General features: G+C 36.2%; 1 protein-coding gene across 3 annotated transcripts in view; it reads left to right on the forward strand.

The window, feature by feature from the left end:
* The window catches only part of RADX (RPA1 related single stranded DNA binding protein, X-linked), a 20,632-nt gene extending 5,358 nt beyond the window's left edge, over positions 1-15,274 (forward strand). For all 3 annotated transcript variants that reach the window (XM_027687186.1, XM_027687188.1, XM_027687189.1), the window contains 12 exons: positions 595-703; positions 835-926; positions 1,022-1,144; positions 2,276-2,383; positions 3,508-3,675; positions 4,165-4,325; positions 4,793-5,001; positions 6,105-6,168; positions 10,912-10,996; positions 11,586-11,879; positions 13,084-13,266; positions 14,101-15,274. In XM_027687186.1, coding sequence (XP_027542987.1) covers positions 595-703; positions 835-926; positions 1,022-1,144; positions 2,276-2,383; positions 3,508-3,675; positions 4,165-4,325; positions 4,793-5,001; positions 6,105-6,168; positions 10,912-10,996; positions 11,586-11,879; positions 13,084-13,266; positions 14,101-14,246 — 1,742 coding nt within the window. In that variant the 3' untranslated portion in view covers positions 14,247-15,274. The remainder of the gene's footprint in view (positions 1-594; positions 704-834; positions 927-1,021; positions 1,145-2,275; positions 2,384-3,507; positions 3,676-4,164; positions 4,326-4,792; positions 5,002-6,104; positions 6,169-10,911; positions 10,997-11,585; positions 11,880-13,083; positions 13,267-14,100) is intronic.
* Positions 15,275-16,562: the final 1,288 nt, after the last annotated feature.

Consider the following 16,562-nt stretch of genomic DNA (forward strand, 5'->3'; position numbering starts at 1 on the left):
GAATGGCTTCACCATCTAGAAAACACCAGGTGGTACTATATGGTCTCATAACAAGAACAATAATAATAATAATAATAAAAACCAACCCATAAAGAAACCAGGATAAAGTTTCTTAAGGATTCCAGCTTCATCTCACTGTTAGTTAAATTATTAATCAATTCCTGTGACTTCAGGTTTTCATCAAAATAAAGTAAGGAATTTGGGTACAGAATTCAACAAAGCAGTTTTATAATCTGAGTAATTTAAACTTTCCAATTCCCTACATGAGCTAACAAGTCCAATCCTGCCAGATATTTTAACAGCAATTAATACCACAGTACTGATTAGATACAAAGTACTTTCTACACTAGCTCTATTGCCAAATACCAGTAAGGTCTAAAATTGATGTGCAGACAATAAACTAAAACAGAACTAGCAGATGAGAACTTCCATACCCGATGCCAGTTCAAGTAATTATTAACGTGATATAAATACACCATGGCCATGAAGGAAAACAGAAGGTCTTGTGTCTATTCTGTAGCACCTGTTGTTGTTATTGATGATGATGCTGGTTTATATTCATGCCTTAAATGTTACCTTTTTTTTCTTTGTCAGAAATTAGCCTTAATGATCGAAATCCTCCTACTAAAATAAGCATTATTCCAGAAGAAATGGTTAAGCCAGAATGGGGATTACCTGAAGTTAAATATCGGTTTATCACAAGGTAAAACAGAATTTTGTTGATTATCAAGCTGGAACTTAAATTACACTGCATTACAGTGAATGTTAATTGGAAATGTTTTTTGCAGAGTTTCTGAGAAACTTACCCACATATTTCTTCTGTTTTGGTTTTAGGTCAGAACTGGATGACTTACCGCACAATTATTCCTGTGATGTTATTGGTCTTGTGACATTTGTAGGAAGGGCTGAACGAGCCAGAAAAAGAGGTTTTTCTATAAAATATGATTTTCAGAATTTATCAAATTATTTTTATATTTCTGAATAAATGCTTATACATTTTTCTTGATGTTTGTTTATACAGAACACTGTGAAGACTTCTGGCTCTATCGTTGGGCACATGCCATTGATGGGACCTCAGACCAACCCTTCATACTGGAATTATTTGCAACTTCTCAGCCAGACGTGTTTGAGCGTATTCACCCAAGTATTCATCTCTCTATAATACTTACTAATAATTACTTACAGTGTTTTTCTAGTTCGTTGCTAATTTGAAATTCTGAGCATAGTTGCCACTGAATAAAAAAATGCCTCTTTGAGGTTTATCTCCTTAAACAGATAAATAACAGATAAAAATAAAAAATGGTTTAAATATTTGAAACCCTTATCATATTGCAGTGTCAGTTAGACAGTGAACAATTAGATGGATAGGTGGAGTTCACCTGGTCTCAGTAATTTCAGACAGAAACTTAAGTGAAGCACCTGGGGCCACATCTCCTACATCAGAGGCAATGAAAGACAGCAGCTGGTCAAATCTGTTATTCCTTTTGTCCTATAAATATCTGGCTTTTTTATAGACAGGAATCATTTAAGAGGATTGAATGAAGGGAGAGGTGAAAGTGGAAAAGCTTAATTTCTTTGAGTCAATATTTTTGTCCAAATATCAGTCAACACCCAGCTGTGTTATTTATTGCACGTGAGCTAAGAATAATAGATTTCAAACTGGGAATCCTTAATTAAGGATTTTAAAAGAGCTTTACATTTTTCTTCTTGCCTTCTTTCTCTTCTCCTCCAAGCAGTCATCCTTCCTTTAACACTGGTTGGTTGCTGTCATGTGCATTTTTTATATCATATGATGCAGGATCAGCTGCACAACCCTGTTAAGATTATGGCTGCATTCATCTTGAGTGTTCTGGGGGAATGGCAAAGAATGACATTCCAGTGTTTAACTGAGATATTAACAAAAGAGTGAGTTTGTGCTCTATTTAGAAGTTTTGCAGTGACATGTCATGATTTCTCGTGATTTTATGCTTTTTATCCTTAAGAAACACAGCCATCTAATACCCGTACTCATACTATTTGTTTCTTTGATATCCTGCCTGATGAAGTGTCTTATTTTTAGTCCTAATATGTATGCTGAAATTAAATTGAATATTTAATTACATCTCCATATTATAATTTATAATGGAGACTCAAAACATGCTGAAGCATTTGTAGGATCAAAAACTAAATTGTCTCGTTTAGACCACTTAATAAAATTAATACAGTGTATGTCAGTTTTGACATTCTAAAATCAATGAACTATCGGGAAAAGAATGAAGGTGTTTCTTTCCTCCAGTGACATACTTGGTGTGCACACAGATGAGAGTAGTCCGGGACCTCACTGAGAATCCTTCCAGCACAATTTACCTCACGACTTCAAATGAAAGTCAAATATTCATTACAGGTAACTAAAACGAATTCTGCTGGGCTAGTATGTAGTTGTCATCTTATTTCTTTGGAAAGGGTATTTTTTAATTTAAAAAAAAAAAGGGTATAGGTGTCTTAAATTGTGTCTTTGCTCTTGAATCCGGAGGCAGATTTTTGCAGTGTTGCAGGCGGGTGATGTACTAACTGAATTGCAAGGCAGTATAAGGTGCAGCAGGAGTATCTTTCCTGGTTTTGTTAATCCAGCTCATTTCTTCAGTGTTCCTAACATATCAGTCACCCAACCTGAATCCTTCTGCTGGCAAGTAGGAATAGAGAAAAATATGTACAAAAAAGAGTACCTGATCATACCCAGTTCTGTACACACGATCTTTTCTGACAGGCCGGGTAGGGTGTTTTGTGCTCAATTGGACTAGCAAAGTAAACTAGTTGTTTTGTTTATAGATTTCTGATGATTTAATTTCCTCCTAAATAAAGGGTTTGAGAAGTTGGTTTTTTTCCTTTGCTTTCCTTCAGTATAATTTGTGCTTAATTTCCAATTAAATACTTAAGCTTTCCCCCACTCTAGCTTTAGTTCATTTTATATCTGTATGGGTCCTAAATGAGGACTACAGCTGGAGATAGCAAACCACTGCATAAGGTCTATTTTAATTAACAGGCTGGATGAAGCCCTGCTCAGATTACAATTTACTTGATAAAACTGGTATTTAATCCATACCTTACTTTTTAAACCAGCCAACAATGAATACATTCTTTGCCAATTACTTGTCAGTAACAGTCTTTGCTGAACCCTACAGAGAAGACCTACCTGCTCTTTCCTGCTAATAAAACAATTTCTGATCATTTTATTGTTTTGTGTGCTCCTGTGAGAAAGTATTCTAGTAGATTTTTTGCTAGTTGTTTTATTTCCTTCAGTTACTTCATATTTGTTTGACTTTCAGTGTCAAATGCAAGTGTAATTAAGGAATTCAGGATACTCGTTTTGATAAAACACTGTGGACTAGTGCAAAGACATCTTTTGTACTCTCTAGTCAAGATTTTCTTAATTTGTTTTTCTGTGTAGTGTTCTGGGAAGTTTCAAGATAAGAACAGATTACAGTAACCTGCTTTGGTTTTGATACCTGATTATTTTTCTTTTAAAAGGGTGGCACAAGGGTCAGCCATACACTAAGGACACCAAAGTGAAAAATTTCATTCAATGGATGAAATCACAAAGTGAAGCTGATCAAATGAAGAAAACTGTCATTGGTGGCTATTACCCTTTTCCACGACCTCCAGATAACTTTTCAGATTATTGTAAAAGCAATAAAGGTATCATGCATCAAATATCTGTAAAATTTTCAGTTCAGTCTTACTCCAGGGAAAACTCCCTTACGTGACTAAATGTTTCACGGGTTAAATCCTTATCTTACAAAAAGTATTACAGCACTATTAGCTCAGGAGAACTGTAGAAGTTTACATGAGCTACAGATGTGCCCAGAAGTTTTATTCTGAATATTCTGTTAAATCAGTATTAAAAATAGTCATTCTGGATGAAACAGTGAATTAGAAACTTCACCTGAAACATGAATTGTGATATCTGATAATGCATACTAAGGGATTCACGTGAGCTAAAAAGGTTTATTGTTTAAATTTTTTCCCCTGTGATGTGGACAAGAAAAAGATTTAAAATTCTTCAAAAACATAAGTTTAAATCAATTTAATATTTATTAACAAATTAATTTTTTTTTTTAACTTGCATTCAGAGATTTTAGTATTCTGTTTCTTTAAAATTTGTTTGTGGAAATTTCTTTTTTGCAGTTGAATCAGTTTTGAAGACCATAAGTGAAACAGGGAAAGAGATTGAAGATTTGCACTACAGAGAACACAAGCGCGTTGCTGTTCAGGGAATAATTTGTGCCATAAAATACATCAGCTGTAGCAGCACAGCTGAAGAAGTTTCAGGAGTGGAACTTGTTCAGGTACAGTGTGTGAGAGTTAATGCTACAGCACTTGAGTGGCTGTGATTGTAATTAGAATGGAGAATTTTGCAATTGAGTTCAGAGCTTAATTACATTGTCTCTTGGTTAACTTAATTTGCTTTTTGAGAGCAAAATTTTAAAAAGCAATGATTCGGTGCTTTTCTGAAAGTATTCTGGCAGTCCTTTGTAAAACTTCTGTTTAGACATTGCTAGTTTGACTGGATAACTTAATGTAAAGTAGCATGTGAGAGAGACAACTACTGCAACACTCTCACTGTCACTTCCGAGACAGAATTTATCTTATTAATATGATTTGAAAATAATTTTTGCTAGATAAAAGATGACTTTCAGAAAGTAGGGTAAATTGTGCTGTTCCTTTGAAAGTTACTTTGAAACTTGCAGGTTTTTGAGTTGCGAGCAATAGCTTTAAGTGCATGAAAATCTTAAACAATTAACTGTTGTTGCAGAAGGACTCTTCTCAGTCTCTTGAAAGTTCTGCTGTTTCCAAAGAAGACTGTGTTGACAAGGGAAAAAATACCAGCCTTCAAAATGAAGAAGTTAAGTCTTTTCTGGGTCCACATTGCTCTACTGGGGAACAACATCAGCACCAAGCTCTGCTGCCAAAGGAGGGTTCAGTCAAGAGAAAGATACGCAGATTAAATAGAGATGCAGAACAGTAAGCTCTCTCCATAAATACGTAGTGGATCTTCTAAAAAGTCTTTACAGAAATTAGTTCAGAGCCCAGGCCACAGCAATTATATAAGAAAGCTTTAAAAGCATACATAGTTTAATCTTTAAAGTGGAGTTACAAACTTTTACTGGCGTCAGGTGATGACAGTTATACTATTAATTGTAATGAGGGATTGATTAAAGCAGGTTTGCAGTGCTTTCTTCTGATTAATATTGTAGTACTTTGTTGTTAAGGCCACAGATTTGAAATAAAAGTTGTTAATACTTGAACCATATGTAGTTTAGTAACATAGCCATGGAACAAACAGCAGTTAGTGGTGTGAGGAAATAAGATTTCTTCACTGAAAATGCAGAATTTCAAACATACCTTATTTTTTCTTTGTCAGCATGTAGCTGTAACTTGCTGTAAGAAGGGCAAGTAGATGGTGATCATGTGCTAACCTAAAGGCTCAAAATAACTTGTAGTACTATGGCTCTGCTTCTGCTGGGATTTCATCCAGTTGTATCCCATCTAGTCAGACATAGACAAAGGATATCAGTCCAGTATAAGGAAATGGAATGAGACAATTTGTCTGATACAACTATATCAGATTCAAGAGTAAAATAACTACTTGCATAAGGTTGCCCTTTGTTGCAGTGTTTGTGTAAAATCTAGTGTACCCATACTTCCTGTTGAAAGCCTGGTGTTACACTGACAGATGGAATGTTGCAAGAGTCAGGCCAGTCACATCTATTTTTTCTGCAGTGGATTTCTCACGTTGTAAATGGTATATTTTTATTCTTGACTTTTCACATCCGTAAGTCATAATGTGTGAAGAGGTTGGGTATTTAGAATACGTTGAGGAAAAATGAGATGAAATATAGTTGGGATTGAATCAAAATTTAGGATTAAGAAAACCCTAGTGAATAGAAGTTCCATCTTGGCAGTGTTACAGCAAACTTGTTAGTGGATTCTGTTGTGTATGAAAAATTCCAGCATTTGAGTGTCTTAATTTAGTTCTGCCTGAAAGGAAAACGTGAATGTTCCTTGCTTTGTGTATTTCCATTTAAATAAATACTGTAAAATAATGGTGAATTTCCTACTTTAAGGGGAAGTACATCTGTTATTCCTGTATCATCTTGCCCCTATTTTACACGATCTGCAAGAAGAAAATTGGGGTAAGTCATGTGAATTAATTATGTTGAATAATTGCAATATTGAAACAAAGATACTTGAAGTGAAAATTTTACGGGTCAGGAATCAGTGTGGAAGTGAAATGAAAGAACAGATCAGAGTAGAGCTTAATATTAATTTTCTGTTCATTCCTCTGCACTGGTTCTACTTCAAATATATTGAACTATTGTGAAACAAACTTTTGAGTATGTTATTAAACATCTTTTTATATTGCTACTAGTGGTAGTAAGGGAATATATAGTTACAGAGGTCCATCATAGCGTACTATATGTAGTTTTTGTTTCAGAGGTATTACAGTTTAAGTGGGGAAGTCAAAAGTAGGAGGGAGGGATGCTTAATTAGCAAATAGTGAAAATGTAATAGCATTAATGGATTTGCTAGTGGTGGCTGAGCCATACATTATCCTTGATGCTACAGAGGGGTAAGTATAGTCCCTGAGAAGCCACTTGGCTCCTTCCCTTCCCCAACACTCAGTTGTTACTGAACTGTTGGATCCAGAGAAGGTGAGGTTTTTTGAAATCCAGGTAGTAATTTCAAATCCAAGCCCTGACAAGTCTAGAACCTATTGAAATAACCACAAATGTAAAATTATTAAGAAAACTGAATGAGTGTTTTTTATTTTTTGCTAGTCTGGGGTAAACAGTTACTTTTCTTTGGACATATTGTTTAAGGGTCATAAATTCTTGTAATTTGTTCCAAACACAGTGTGGGCAACTTGAGTGTTTGAACACTTTGGTGTCAGTCACTTAAGAGGTTTATATATTTTGGCAGTGGTGATTTGGGTGTGTGTCATGAGTATGTTTACAGCTCAGTTGCCTTTTTAGTTTACTTTTTAGCATCTCTTCCTTCCCCTAAAACAAAAGAATCATGGTGCTAGGGATAGAGCAACAATGCTAAAGTTGTTGACCATTCTGCCAGTATTACCCCCCCTACAAAGCATGCCCCTTTCCTTGGGAACTAATTTGCGGAAGTTTCTCTGTGGAGTAAATTAGTCTCTTTTTAGCCCATGTGTCTGTTGTTTCCTGGTCCTCTTGGTAGAAACTGCATTTTGTAGGGGAAATGGTTGCCTGTCTTTGAAGCTGGTTCATTTAAAAGCATCACCTGGCTTTAGGGTCCCATCTCTGCAGGTGGTGCAGGAGTTTGCAGGGACTTGTGGCACAAATACATAGGAAAATCAGGAGGTTTTTCTTGACTGTGAAGAATCCTGTTTTCTTTTGCTTGCTGAGGAATGTTCCCTTTTTTCTTGGGGGTGGAGGGTGGGAAGAATGTTTTCTCCCCATTTCTTGTAGGTGAAGCAGAAAGTTAAGGCATGTTTACTTTGTTCTCTGCTTTTCTCAATCTGCTACTCTCCTTGCTACCTGTGTGTCCTCTCTGTGCCATTAATGCTAGAACCCCAGCTAAAGGAGGAGAAAGTCTGTGTTGGATTATGGAAAGCTGTTTCACTCTATATAATTAAAAGGTAACTTGTGTATTTCTGTAACTAACTATGAAGTTGTGCTGAATTCTCCAAATTGCAAAAGAAAAATAGAAAGTTAGCTGACTTACCTTAAAATTGCATTGTTTTCTGTTCTGTTGCTTAGATGCAGCAGAATGTAAGCTCTCACTGAAATATTTTCATATGTTAATGAAATAACAACACTAGTTTTAATAAACTTCACAGATTGCACAGAATATTCTGAGTTGGAAGGGACTCACAAGAATCATCAAGTCCAACACTAGAGATACATTTTGAAGTACATATTCTAGCTTAGACTATTTTGCATCAAGGTTTTTTCTGTTTTGTTCTCAGCATGTGGTTGCATTTTTAATTTCTTTTTTAAGCAGTAAAAACTTATACTGAGGTTTTTTTATTGACAGCCTCAGTTCCTGCATTTCTTTGGTAACTTACCTGATTATTAAGGGTTTCAGAAAGAACAAGGAAACTGGTTAATAGTTTTGTTAATATTTATAGCCTTGCTAGTAAAGATCTTCCACATAAAGGTACTTTTAAGCATTTAATATACCCCAAAGTAGTTTAATTTATAGTGAATGAAGCCATTGTGAATGGGAAAAGATTGGGAATTTCAGAAAGGCTTATTTTTATGTGGAAGTGAAAAAAAACCCACAGTAGTTTTCATAGCATTTCAATGTTTGTGAGTTTAGCATGTTACTGTGGAATTGCTGGTGCACTGCCTGCTCCCACTCCACACTGCTTGAAAGTAACTTGTTTGATTGATTCTATCCTTGCAGTTTCACTTCTAAATGTTTATGTAACCTAAACCCTTTTCTCTTTTTTCTTCCCCTCTGATGAGAGCTAAGGGATGGAAATTCTATAATATGGGGAAATTCAACTTGAAGTGTGCATGACTGAAAGTTTCCTAGAATATGATGTTTCCTTTGGAGGCCTTTTTCACATAAATTAGAATTTTTCAGGGAGAAATTGGTAGGTACCAATAATCAGTCTGTGTAGACTTGTCAAGTTATCACAGAAGGCTGTTTGGTTTCTCTGTTACTTGCTGTGATAGCTTTGTTTACCATAATGGTGGCAGGACAGTTAAGTTGACTTCAAACCAGTCTATAAAACAAGTTTTACCTGTCATATCAGTGAGTGAGGCGTTTTGTTTTTTTGAGTCACTTCAATTCCTTGCATTGTTTGAGCATAGCTTCAAGATGCAACTGTTTTCTTTCTGAATTTTATCACAGTCCCAGTGCTTAAGGAAATATGTGTGAAACACGAGACATGCTTATTTTCCCAATATTTTCTAAAAGTATTGATCTGCCATCTATTTTGATTGACATTATTTTCATTGACAATACTTTAAAGTAAAATGACTGAGAAGGTGAATGAATACCTGTGTCTAGAAATAGTGTATAATGGCCTTTTTTTTGCAAGTGGGCATCTGTGACAAGGTGGGACTGCAGAATGCAGGCTGGGAACAGCAAATGTGGCATGGCACAAGTTCTCCTAAAGCTGGTGTGGGCGAAATAGGATGTGGGTGTACAACAGCCAAAGCATATTGCAGTAAATGGAAGGATTTGGGTTATATCAGGTGCCTTGCAGATGTACTGGCTGGCAAATAAGCAAATAGATTGTGTGTATAGACCTGTAGGTTTCCCTTCCAAGCCTGGCTCAAGTTAGGCTGTGCTCTCATCTAACACAAAGCAGTCCTGTAGGAATGATATGTCAGGCAGGTAGGAGAAATAATCCCAGCTACAGATCTGAGAAAGAAGTGGGGAAAAAATCATGACAAGTTATTTTCATATTATTCAGAGGCTTTACTAGCTCTGAATCAGAGCCTATTCACTTCCAAAACTAGACAGTCCTAAAAGGAAAAAACCATTTCCATAATATCCACCCGTCAGCAGTATGACTTGGTTTAATCCTCTGCTGTAATGAAGAGGGAAGTTGGCACATGTCTGACTTGACATACTGGTTTCTGAGCACACCTTTCCTAACACTGTGCTGGGGTTTCATGTCTCTTTTTGAGAAGTCCAAATCTCAAAAGTGAAAATTAATTTTGTGGGCAGTAATTGCATAGTTTGTGCTACTTAAGTGAGGATTCTTCTGTGCCTAGAGTTGGAGATCATGAGAAGGTCACTTCAGTGATAGAACATTTCATAAAATGTACTTTTGTACTCAAAACCCACAGTGTATTTCCTTTTATCTTTTCACTAGATATTTCGATAATTCTATATGTTAAGAAACATTGACATGAAGTTTTCAAGATACATTCTAGTATGAAATAAGAGAAATTGAAATAAACCCTGTAAATCTTTACGACATACAGAATGTGCCACTAAACAGCATGTTCATCTTTGATTCCTTTTTTACTGTCTCTATATTGTCCCTGTGTATTTGCAGTTACAGTCTTTCATTAGTAACTAGTTTAGCAGTCTGGAATTTTAATGGTACCTTAATGCAGTCTTACTCGTGTTGCAGTTGTTTGTGACACAAGATAATCAAGATAGTCCTTTTCCTAAGTTTGTTCAGATATCCTGGTGAGTTTTCATATTATAATAAGAAGAATGGATCAAAGAAGACAGGAATAAATGGGCCTAGGAGCTTATTTTACCATGTTTGGTTGCAGAGTATCTGATAAATTTCTCGCCTTCCTGATATCTTGGGTAATTCATTAGAGATTGACAAAGAATAGTTTCTTACCATTAATTCAAAACATCATGGTTAAAGAAAGAAAAGAAAGTATAACAAAAATCTAGTTTGCTTCATTGAACTGGTTTTTGTAACAGGGCAGTATGTCCACAGGAAAGTATCATTTTGGATTCTGGAGTGATGACGGCTCCATTCGTGCTTTCTTTATGACTGCTGCAGGGTGATGGGATGACAGTGCAGCAGCACTTGGGGCACCGTTTTTTAGCATCAGGTCACCTGCGATGTTGAGCCGTGTCAAACGTGATATTTCCTGCAGGTGCCCGGGAGAGGGCAGCAGACACCGGGCTTTGAGTGTAAAATCGTTCCCCATTAGCTTCCCAAAGCCCGGGAATCCTGCAGGGCTTGTCCTGAGATCTGCAAAGCCGATTTCCTGAGCTGAGTAGGTGTCGTTGTGTCAAACTGCTGTATTACAACTCTCATGATATGAAGCCGGTACTAGTGCTCATTCATTCGAGCTTGTATCCTTTATCACTAGAAATCTAAGGTTTGAACTTTTGCCTGCATTGTGTTTGAGGTTAAACGGGTTTTAAAAATATATACATATATACGTATACACACTATAACTTTGTTTTTTTAGGTTGGATGAATATCAACATGGAGATATTGTGCAAGATAAAAATGGACAGGCTGTATCAGCCAGTTTGCAGTACTGCACAGGTACATTGCAAGTAGTTGTTATATTAACTTTAGACTGATACAAGATTTGGGGAGGAAATGGGTGAAATGTGCAAGCCAGTAATAAGAATAATGTTTGATTTAAGGATTTTTTTAAAAAGTTGGTATTAATTTTTTCTTTCTTTCTCTGCAATTGAAAAATAAACTCATGTTCCATGCAGTTAGTTTCTTGGTATCTATTTTTGGTAGAAGAAAGAAGAACAGTTTTGCAGTCTGGGCTGTAAGATAATCTCTTTTCCAATGTAAATAGTTCTGTGTTTCACTTGTACTCATTTGAAACCTGTTTTTATGGTTTCTGGCTGTTCGTTGAACAAGTTGAGTGCTCTCCAGAAACAAGCCATGATGATGCTCTTCATGTGCTGAAATAAGTCTTTTTACTATAAGTCTGGCCTCTAAGGTTACCCATTTACTGACATTCCAACTCTAGTTTAATTCCTTGTGTTGTGTTTCCAGCATTCTTCCATGTCTTCATAATTGAAACGTTCTAATGGCAATTATTTCTCATCTAGCAGAGAAGTGATACAATTATGTAAGCCTATAAGCAACTAAATATTTTCTGTGCTTATAACAGACCGAGAAGGAATGAGTGATATACCTGAAACTGAAGAGACTAGAAGAACTTGTGATTCCTGGCAGAGTGACCTGTGGACACAAGTGAAAGACAAATTAATGAAATATTTGCATCACAGCAAAATTTTCCCTGAAAGTATCCCGCGTAAATTTGATTATGTGTACAGAGACTTACTTATGCAACAGTACAACCTGCATGCAGCAGTGCACCAGCCAAAAGAAACCACAGCAGAAAAAAGTATTGATGAGTTTAAAAGTGCTAGTGGCCTTGGGCACTATGAAGTGACAGTTCTGGGTAAGTAACTTGTCTTCTAGACAAGGTTAAGCAAAAGCAGTATATAAGTTGGTCAGAAACTGAATGGATTTCTCTAAATCAGTCAGTGGATTCTGAGTATAAAAATTACTGATGTTTCACATTTTTGTTAGGGTCCTCATTTAGGGTAAGTTTTTTACTAGAAAGCTGTAATTCTCATTAGAAATACCTTTCAGTGAAGTTACTGAATATTTTGTTTCTAGTATCACTTTTCACATAATTTCAGTTTTGTGTATAGGCTTATGTTTGTCATTTTAAGAATGTGTGTAGCCCTTAATCTATTGATTATTTCAGTTAGAAGTAGGTGCTGTTCAGTAGTTCGACCATTCTGACATGATCAGGTAGATTATTCAATTGCACTTGTCAGCCGACTTTCCTACTGGAGAGGTGCTCATCAGAAATGAGTTAGTGTTCTTTAAGGGAAAAGAACAACTGTAAATGCTTCTTTTCAGCTTTATTGAGTTGGTTCTTCTGTTGCTCTTAAAGTGCCTCCCTTCCAGGGTTAAAAAAGGAAGGGCTGTATTTTAGCCATACTCATTAACTGCCCTCTGCTGCTTCTGGCTAAGAGAAAGTGTCTGTTTATTCATCTTTATTTGTTAAAATATAAATAGGCAAGTCAACGTGTATCTGTTTGCTACCATTATCGTAGGTTATTAATTTGTTTGATTTTGTCTTTCCATTAAAAGGAGAGGGAAATTGCCTTGCTTAACATTGCTTATGTTAAGTTTCCATAATTTAAAAGTTTCCCTTATTTGCTATGGAGATTTGCAGAGAAGGTGTTTGAATATTTACAGTCATTAGAATGCTGGGACTGACAATTTGATATTCAAGATGAAAGCAGCTCTGTACTGCACACTGCATAGATACACTGGTTGTAAAGTTAATTTCTCTGCCCTTGCAGGTAAAGTTAAAAGGAGAATGAAATGGCTTCTAATGTCGGTTTAATATTTTCTGAGCTAACAGCATTATTGCCCTTAAACCATAGTATGTTATAACATCATATCAATTTGAATGTGCTTGTGTATAATACAAACATATTTTAGATGTTAGTCATTAATTAATGGTCAAAGAATATGTAAATAAAAATCAGTGCAATAGTGTGTTTAAAAAAAAAGAAATGGTGCATGAAGTTGCTAATGGGCTGAACATGAAGTTTTCTGCTAACTTAAATAGTTTTCTTCAACAGGTATAAACCACGATGTAGCAATAGATGTTGCATTTCTCCCTCTGTTTTGTCCTGAAGATCCCCACTTATTTCAACTGGAAGAGATTCAAAATGACACATTATTGTCTTGTATGAGCTGCATCTCTGCACATCAGCAGAAGGCCACTAGCAATGGGAGGCCTTGTGACATGTTTTCTCTTTCAGGTGAGACTGACTTTCACTGGCATTATTCATTTATCATTTCTTGTTTTATTTTTCAGTGCAAGAGGTAATTCTCTGTAGAAATCTCTGGTGTGGGTCAGCATTGCTCACCTCTTCAGGGAAAGAGACATGAATTCTATGTCACCACCTTTTGTAAATAGGTGTAACTCTGAACTTTCAAGGCAGTTTTTACTGGAGCTGTTCTCATACTCTGAAGACAGTATTTTAATACCCAAACCACAAACTCCTAAGTGACCTAGCTAGTGTTGGCAGTTATTTGTTGGTGCAAAGTTATACTGGTATAGATGGAAGTCAGTGTGTGCTTTGAAATAAAATGGAGTAACTCAGTCAGTTCATTTAAGTGATGACACTTTGAACAGCAGTTTTAACACAACCTACAGTGCCTATGTGCTGAAGTATTTGCCTCCTATTGAATTACTTCAGATTATGCTTCTAATTACTAGCACATCAGAACAAATATGATGAGCATTACTGGTGTGTGTCATACTGCAAAGTGCTAGATAAACATGGTGTTTTCCTGCATGGTTATATAGAATATACAGACCTGATTTTATTTAAATACATCATTACTTTTCCTTCAATAACACTATGAAATCTGAGATCACTAGTGGTTAATTAATCCATATATCAGCTTTTCCATATCTAATTCTGATGCTATCATTTCTAGTGATTGAATTTACTAATAAAATTTTTCACTGAAAGAAGGTTGAACATACATACATTACTGTATGGCAAACAGTATCAATTCAGTATCAATTGTAGTGTATTGCAGTATACAGTAAATACCTTTTAAAAACACCCTTTCTTAACTTCTAGATGAAATTGTAAAAGCTGCAAAGGATCTCGATGGCAAACATGTTGTCTGCATCTTGGACATCTGTCACTTGGGCGATGACAAGGTGGAAGTCTTTCTGAGCAAAATCTACAAGACAGAGGAACCAGGTGTGCTGGATCCAGTATAATTTAATAACTTATTTTTCAAATTTATATTGTTCAAAAGAAGGGAAATAAAATTTCTGTAACTTGAACGCACCCTATACACATTGCACTTTTCTAGAACTAGCAGGCACAAATATAAAATTATGATTCTTGGGGCAGTTGTAGTGGTCATCCATGGAACTGGCAAGGACAATTGTTGCCTTTATTTTTCAGTCTTGAAACATGGTGCCTTTAGTACCGTAATGCAAGAAACTACTTTGCTCTTTTTGCCTTAGCAAAGGCAGCTCCTATGTTTTTATATGTCTGCTTTTGTACATAGTGTTGGGTAGCGAGTATAGCACCCAAACACTTTTAAGTATTTTATTCATTAATCAAGAAGTAGTGAAATATTTGTTAAAACGAATTTTTTTTACTGGAACTTGCTACTAGCTTTGCAAGAGAAAAACTGTCTTTAAGGAGTGGTAAACATGGCAGCATGCACAGTTTGTCACACCACTTATAGCTGTATTCTGAGTACATGAAGGAGTTCAGCACCTGCAAGAAGCTGCTACTTCCACCAGAGCAAGACACTGTAAAATTCTTTTTTGCCTGTGTACTAGGTAGCAGCTGGCTCCTGCTGAGTTCAGAATCAAGTAGCACTTTTTCCTCCCATGATAAACAGCCTCAGTTCTCATCCAGAACTGGAAATTATTCTCAAGCAGGAGTTTATTGGAAGTTGACTACTTTTCCCTTTGAAATGCTGGTCTCATTCAATTCTTTAAGAAGAAATAATTGCATTATGGAAGCTTGCCAGTTCAATTGTACCATTATTGACCAAAGCCCACAGAGTTAATTTATAGGAACAGACATATTCTTTTGTGGAAAACTTCTAGGCATATTTTAGCAGCCTGTTGGTGATTGGGGATTATCTCTGTGAACCAGTAGCTTACTTGTCTGCCCTGAGGACAGTGGACTTTGCCCTCAAGTCTGTGCCCTATTTTCAGTTAATGGTACTTTGAAGGAGACCCATTACTGATTTTATTATATATAAGTTCACAGGCAACTTCAAATTGAAAAAAAATGAAAAGGAAAAAAAGTATTCTGTTGCTAGTATAGTTTACAGTTTAAAAATGTATTAAGGAGAATAGGGAGTAAAACTTAATTAAATGTGACTATGTATTGTATGTTTCTATTTTGTATGGACCCTTAGTATTAGTTCTAGAGCAATGTTTGTCAACTCATACCTTTCAGAGTACCCACAAAAGGCAAAATGAAAACATATCAACCCTAGAAGAGCAGGGTGTTGCTTGCAGTGTTATTTGTGTAGTTGGGTTGCTGATGGGTATGTGAAGTTGAGAGACCATTGCTCTGGAGACGCACCAGCACTTCATGCTCTGAACTGAGCCAATGCTGACTGTGTCAGCCAGTGTTTTTTTATTTAGATATACTTCAGGTCGAAGTCTAATTTTAATGAAAACATTATTTCCCAAAGCAATTTAAAGTAATTATCCTTGTACAGAAGGACTGATGTGGCTAACGCTGTCACAGAGCCACCCTGTTGAGTTGTTCCAGCCACCTCCATCCATCCCATGCCATAGAAATGCAGCAAAGGCTGTTTGTGGCATTGCACTGCTTAGTACACCTGTAATACATAGCATTAATCATTTCACTCTATATGTTAGGACTTCCTAACTCTAAAAGAACATCAGAATGGTGTGGAATATAGACAACATACTTAAAATGTTAAAGGCTATAATTTTATTTTACACAAGTGTTGTTTGAAAAGCTGTGAAGGAGAGATGTTTACTCTTGCAGAATGGAGTGCCAATGTTAGAAGCACAGGCTCTCTGTGTGTAGCTGGAGAATATCCAATGCCTGTAGTAGAGTTGTAATTTTACTACTCTGGATCAATCCACAGAGGCACCATCTAAGTAACACTGAACTTAATCCATCAAGTTCAGTTGAAGTGCTGCAGTGTTACTGTGTAGTTCCACTCTGCCTGTCTCCCTCCTCCCTGCCGAGCCAGCACTGTCACACTGGAGCAGAGGTGCTCTCTGCAAAGAAAGCACCTGTTAGTTTTGCCATGTTAAGCCAAGATACGGACTCTTTACTCCTGAAAAATGTCACAGGAATTGCCTTTCTTGCTGCTGTGTATTGTCATTGCTGAGGGCAAAATACTATGGAAGCACATTCCTTAACTGCAGAATTTGTACTTGACCAAAGAACCATACTCTAAAACCTTATATTTGCATGTTTCTTATGTTTCCAGCATTAATTGCAGAGGCAGGCAGACTGTGTGTAGCTAATGGTACTTTTGAGTGTATAATAGTTGCTAAGTCATAGATCATGTAAAGAAAGAT

Source organism: Neopelma chrysocephalum, unplaced genomic scaffold (genome assembly GCF_003984885.1).
Source record: "Neopelma chrysocephalum unplaced genomic scaffold, ASM398488v2 Primary Assembly neopelma1_73b, whole genome shotgun sequence".
In the NCBI taxonomy this organism is placed as follows: Eukaryota; Metazoa; Chordata; class Aves; order Passeriformes; family Pipridae; genus Neopelma; species Neopelma chrysocephalum.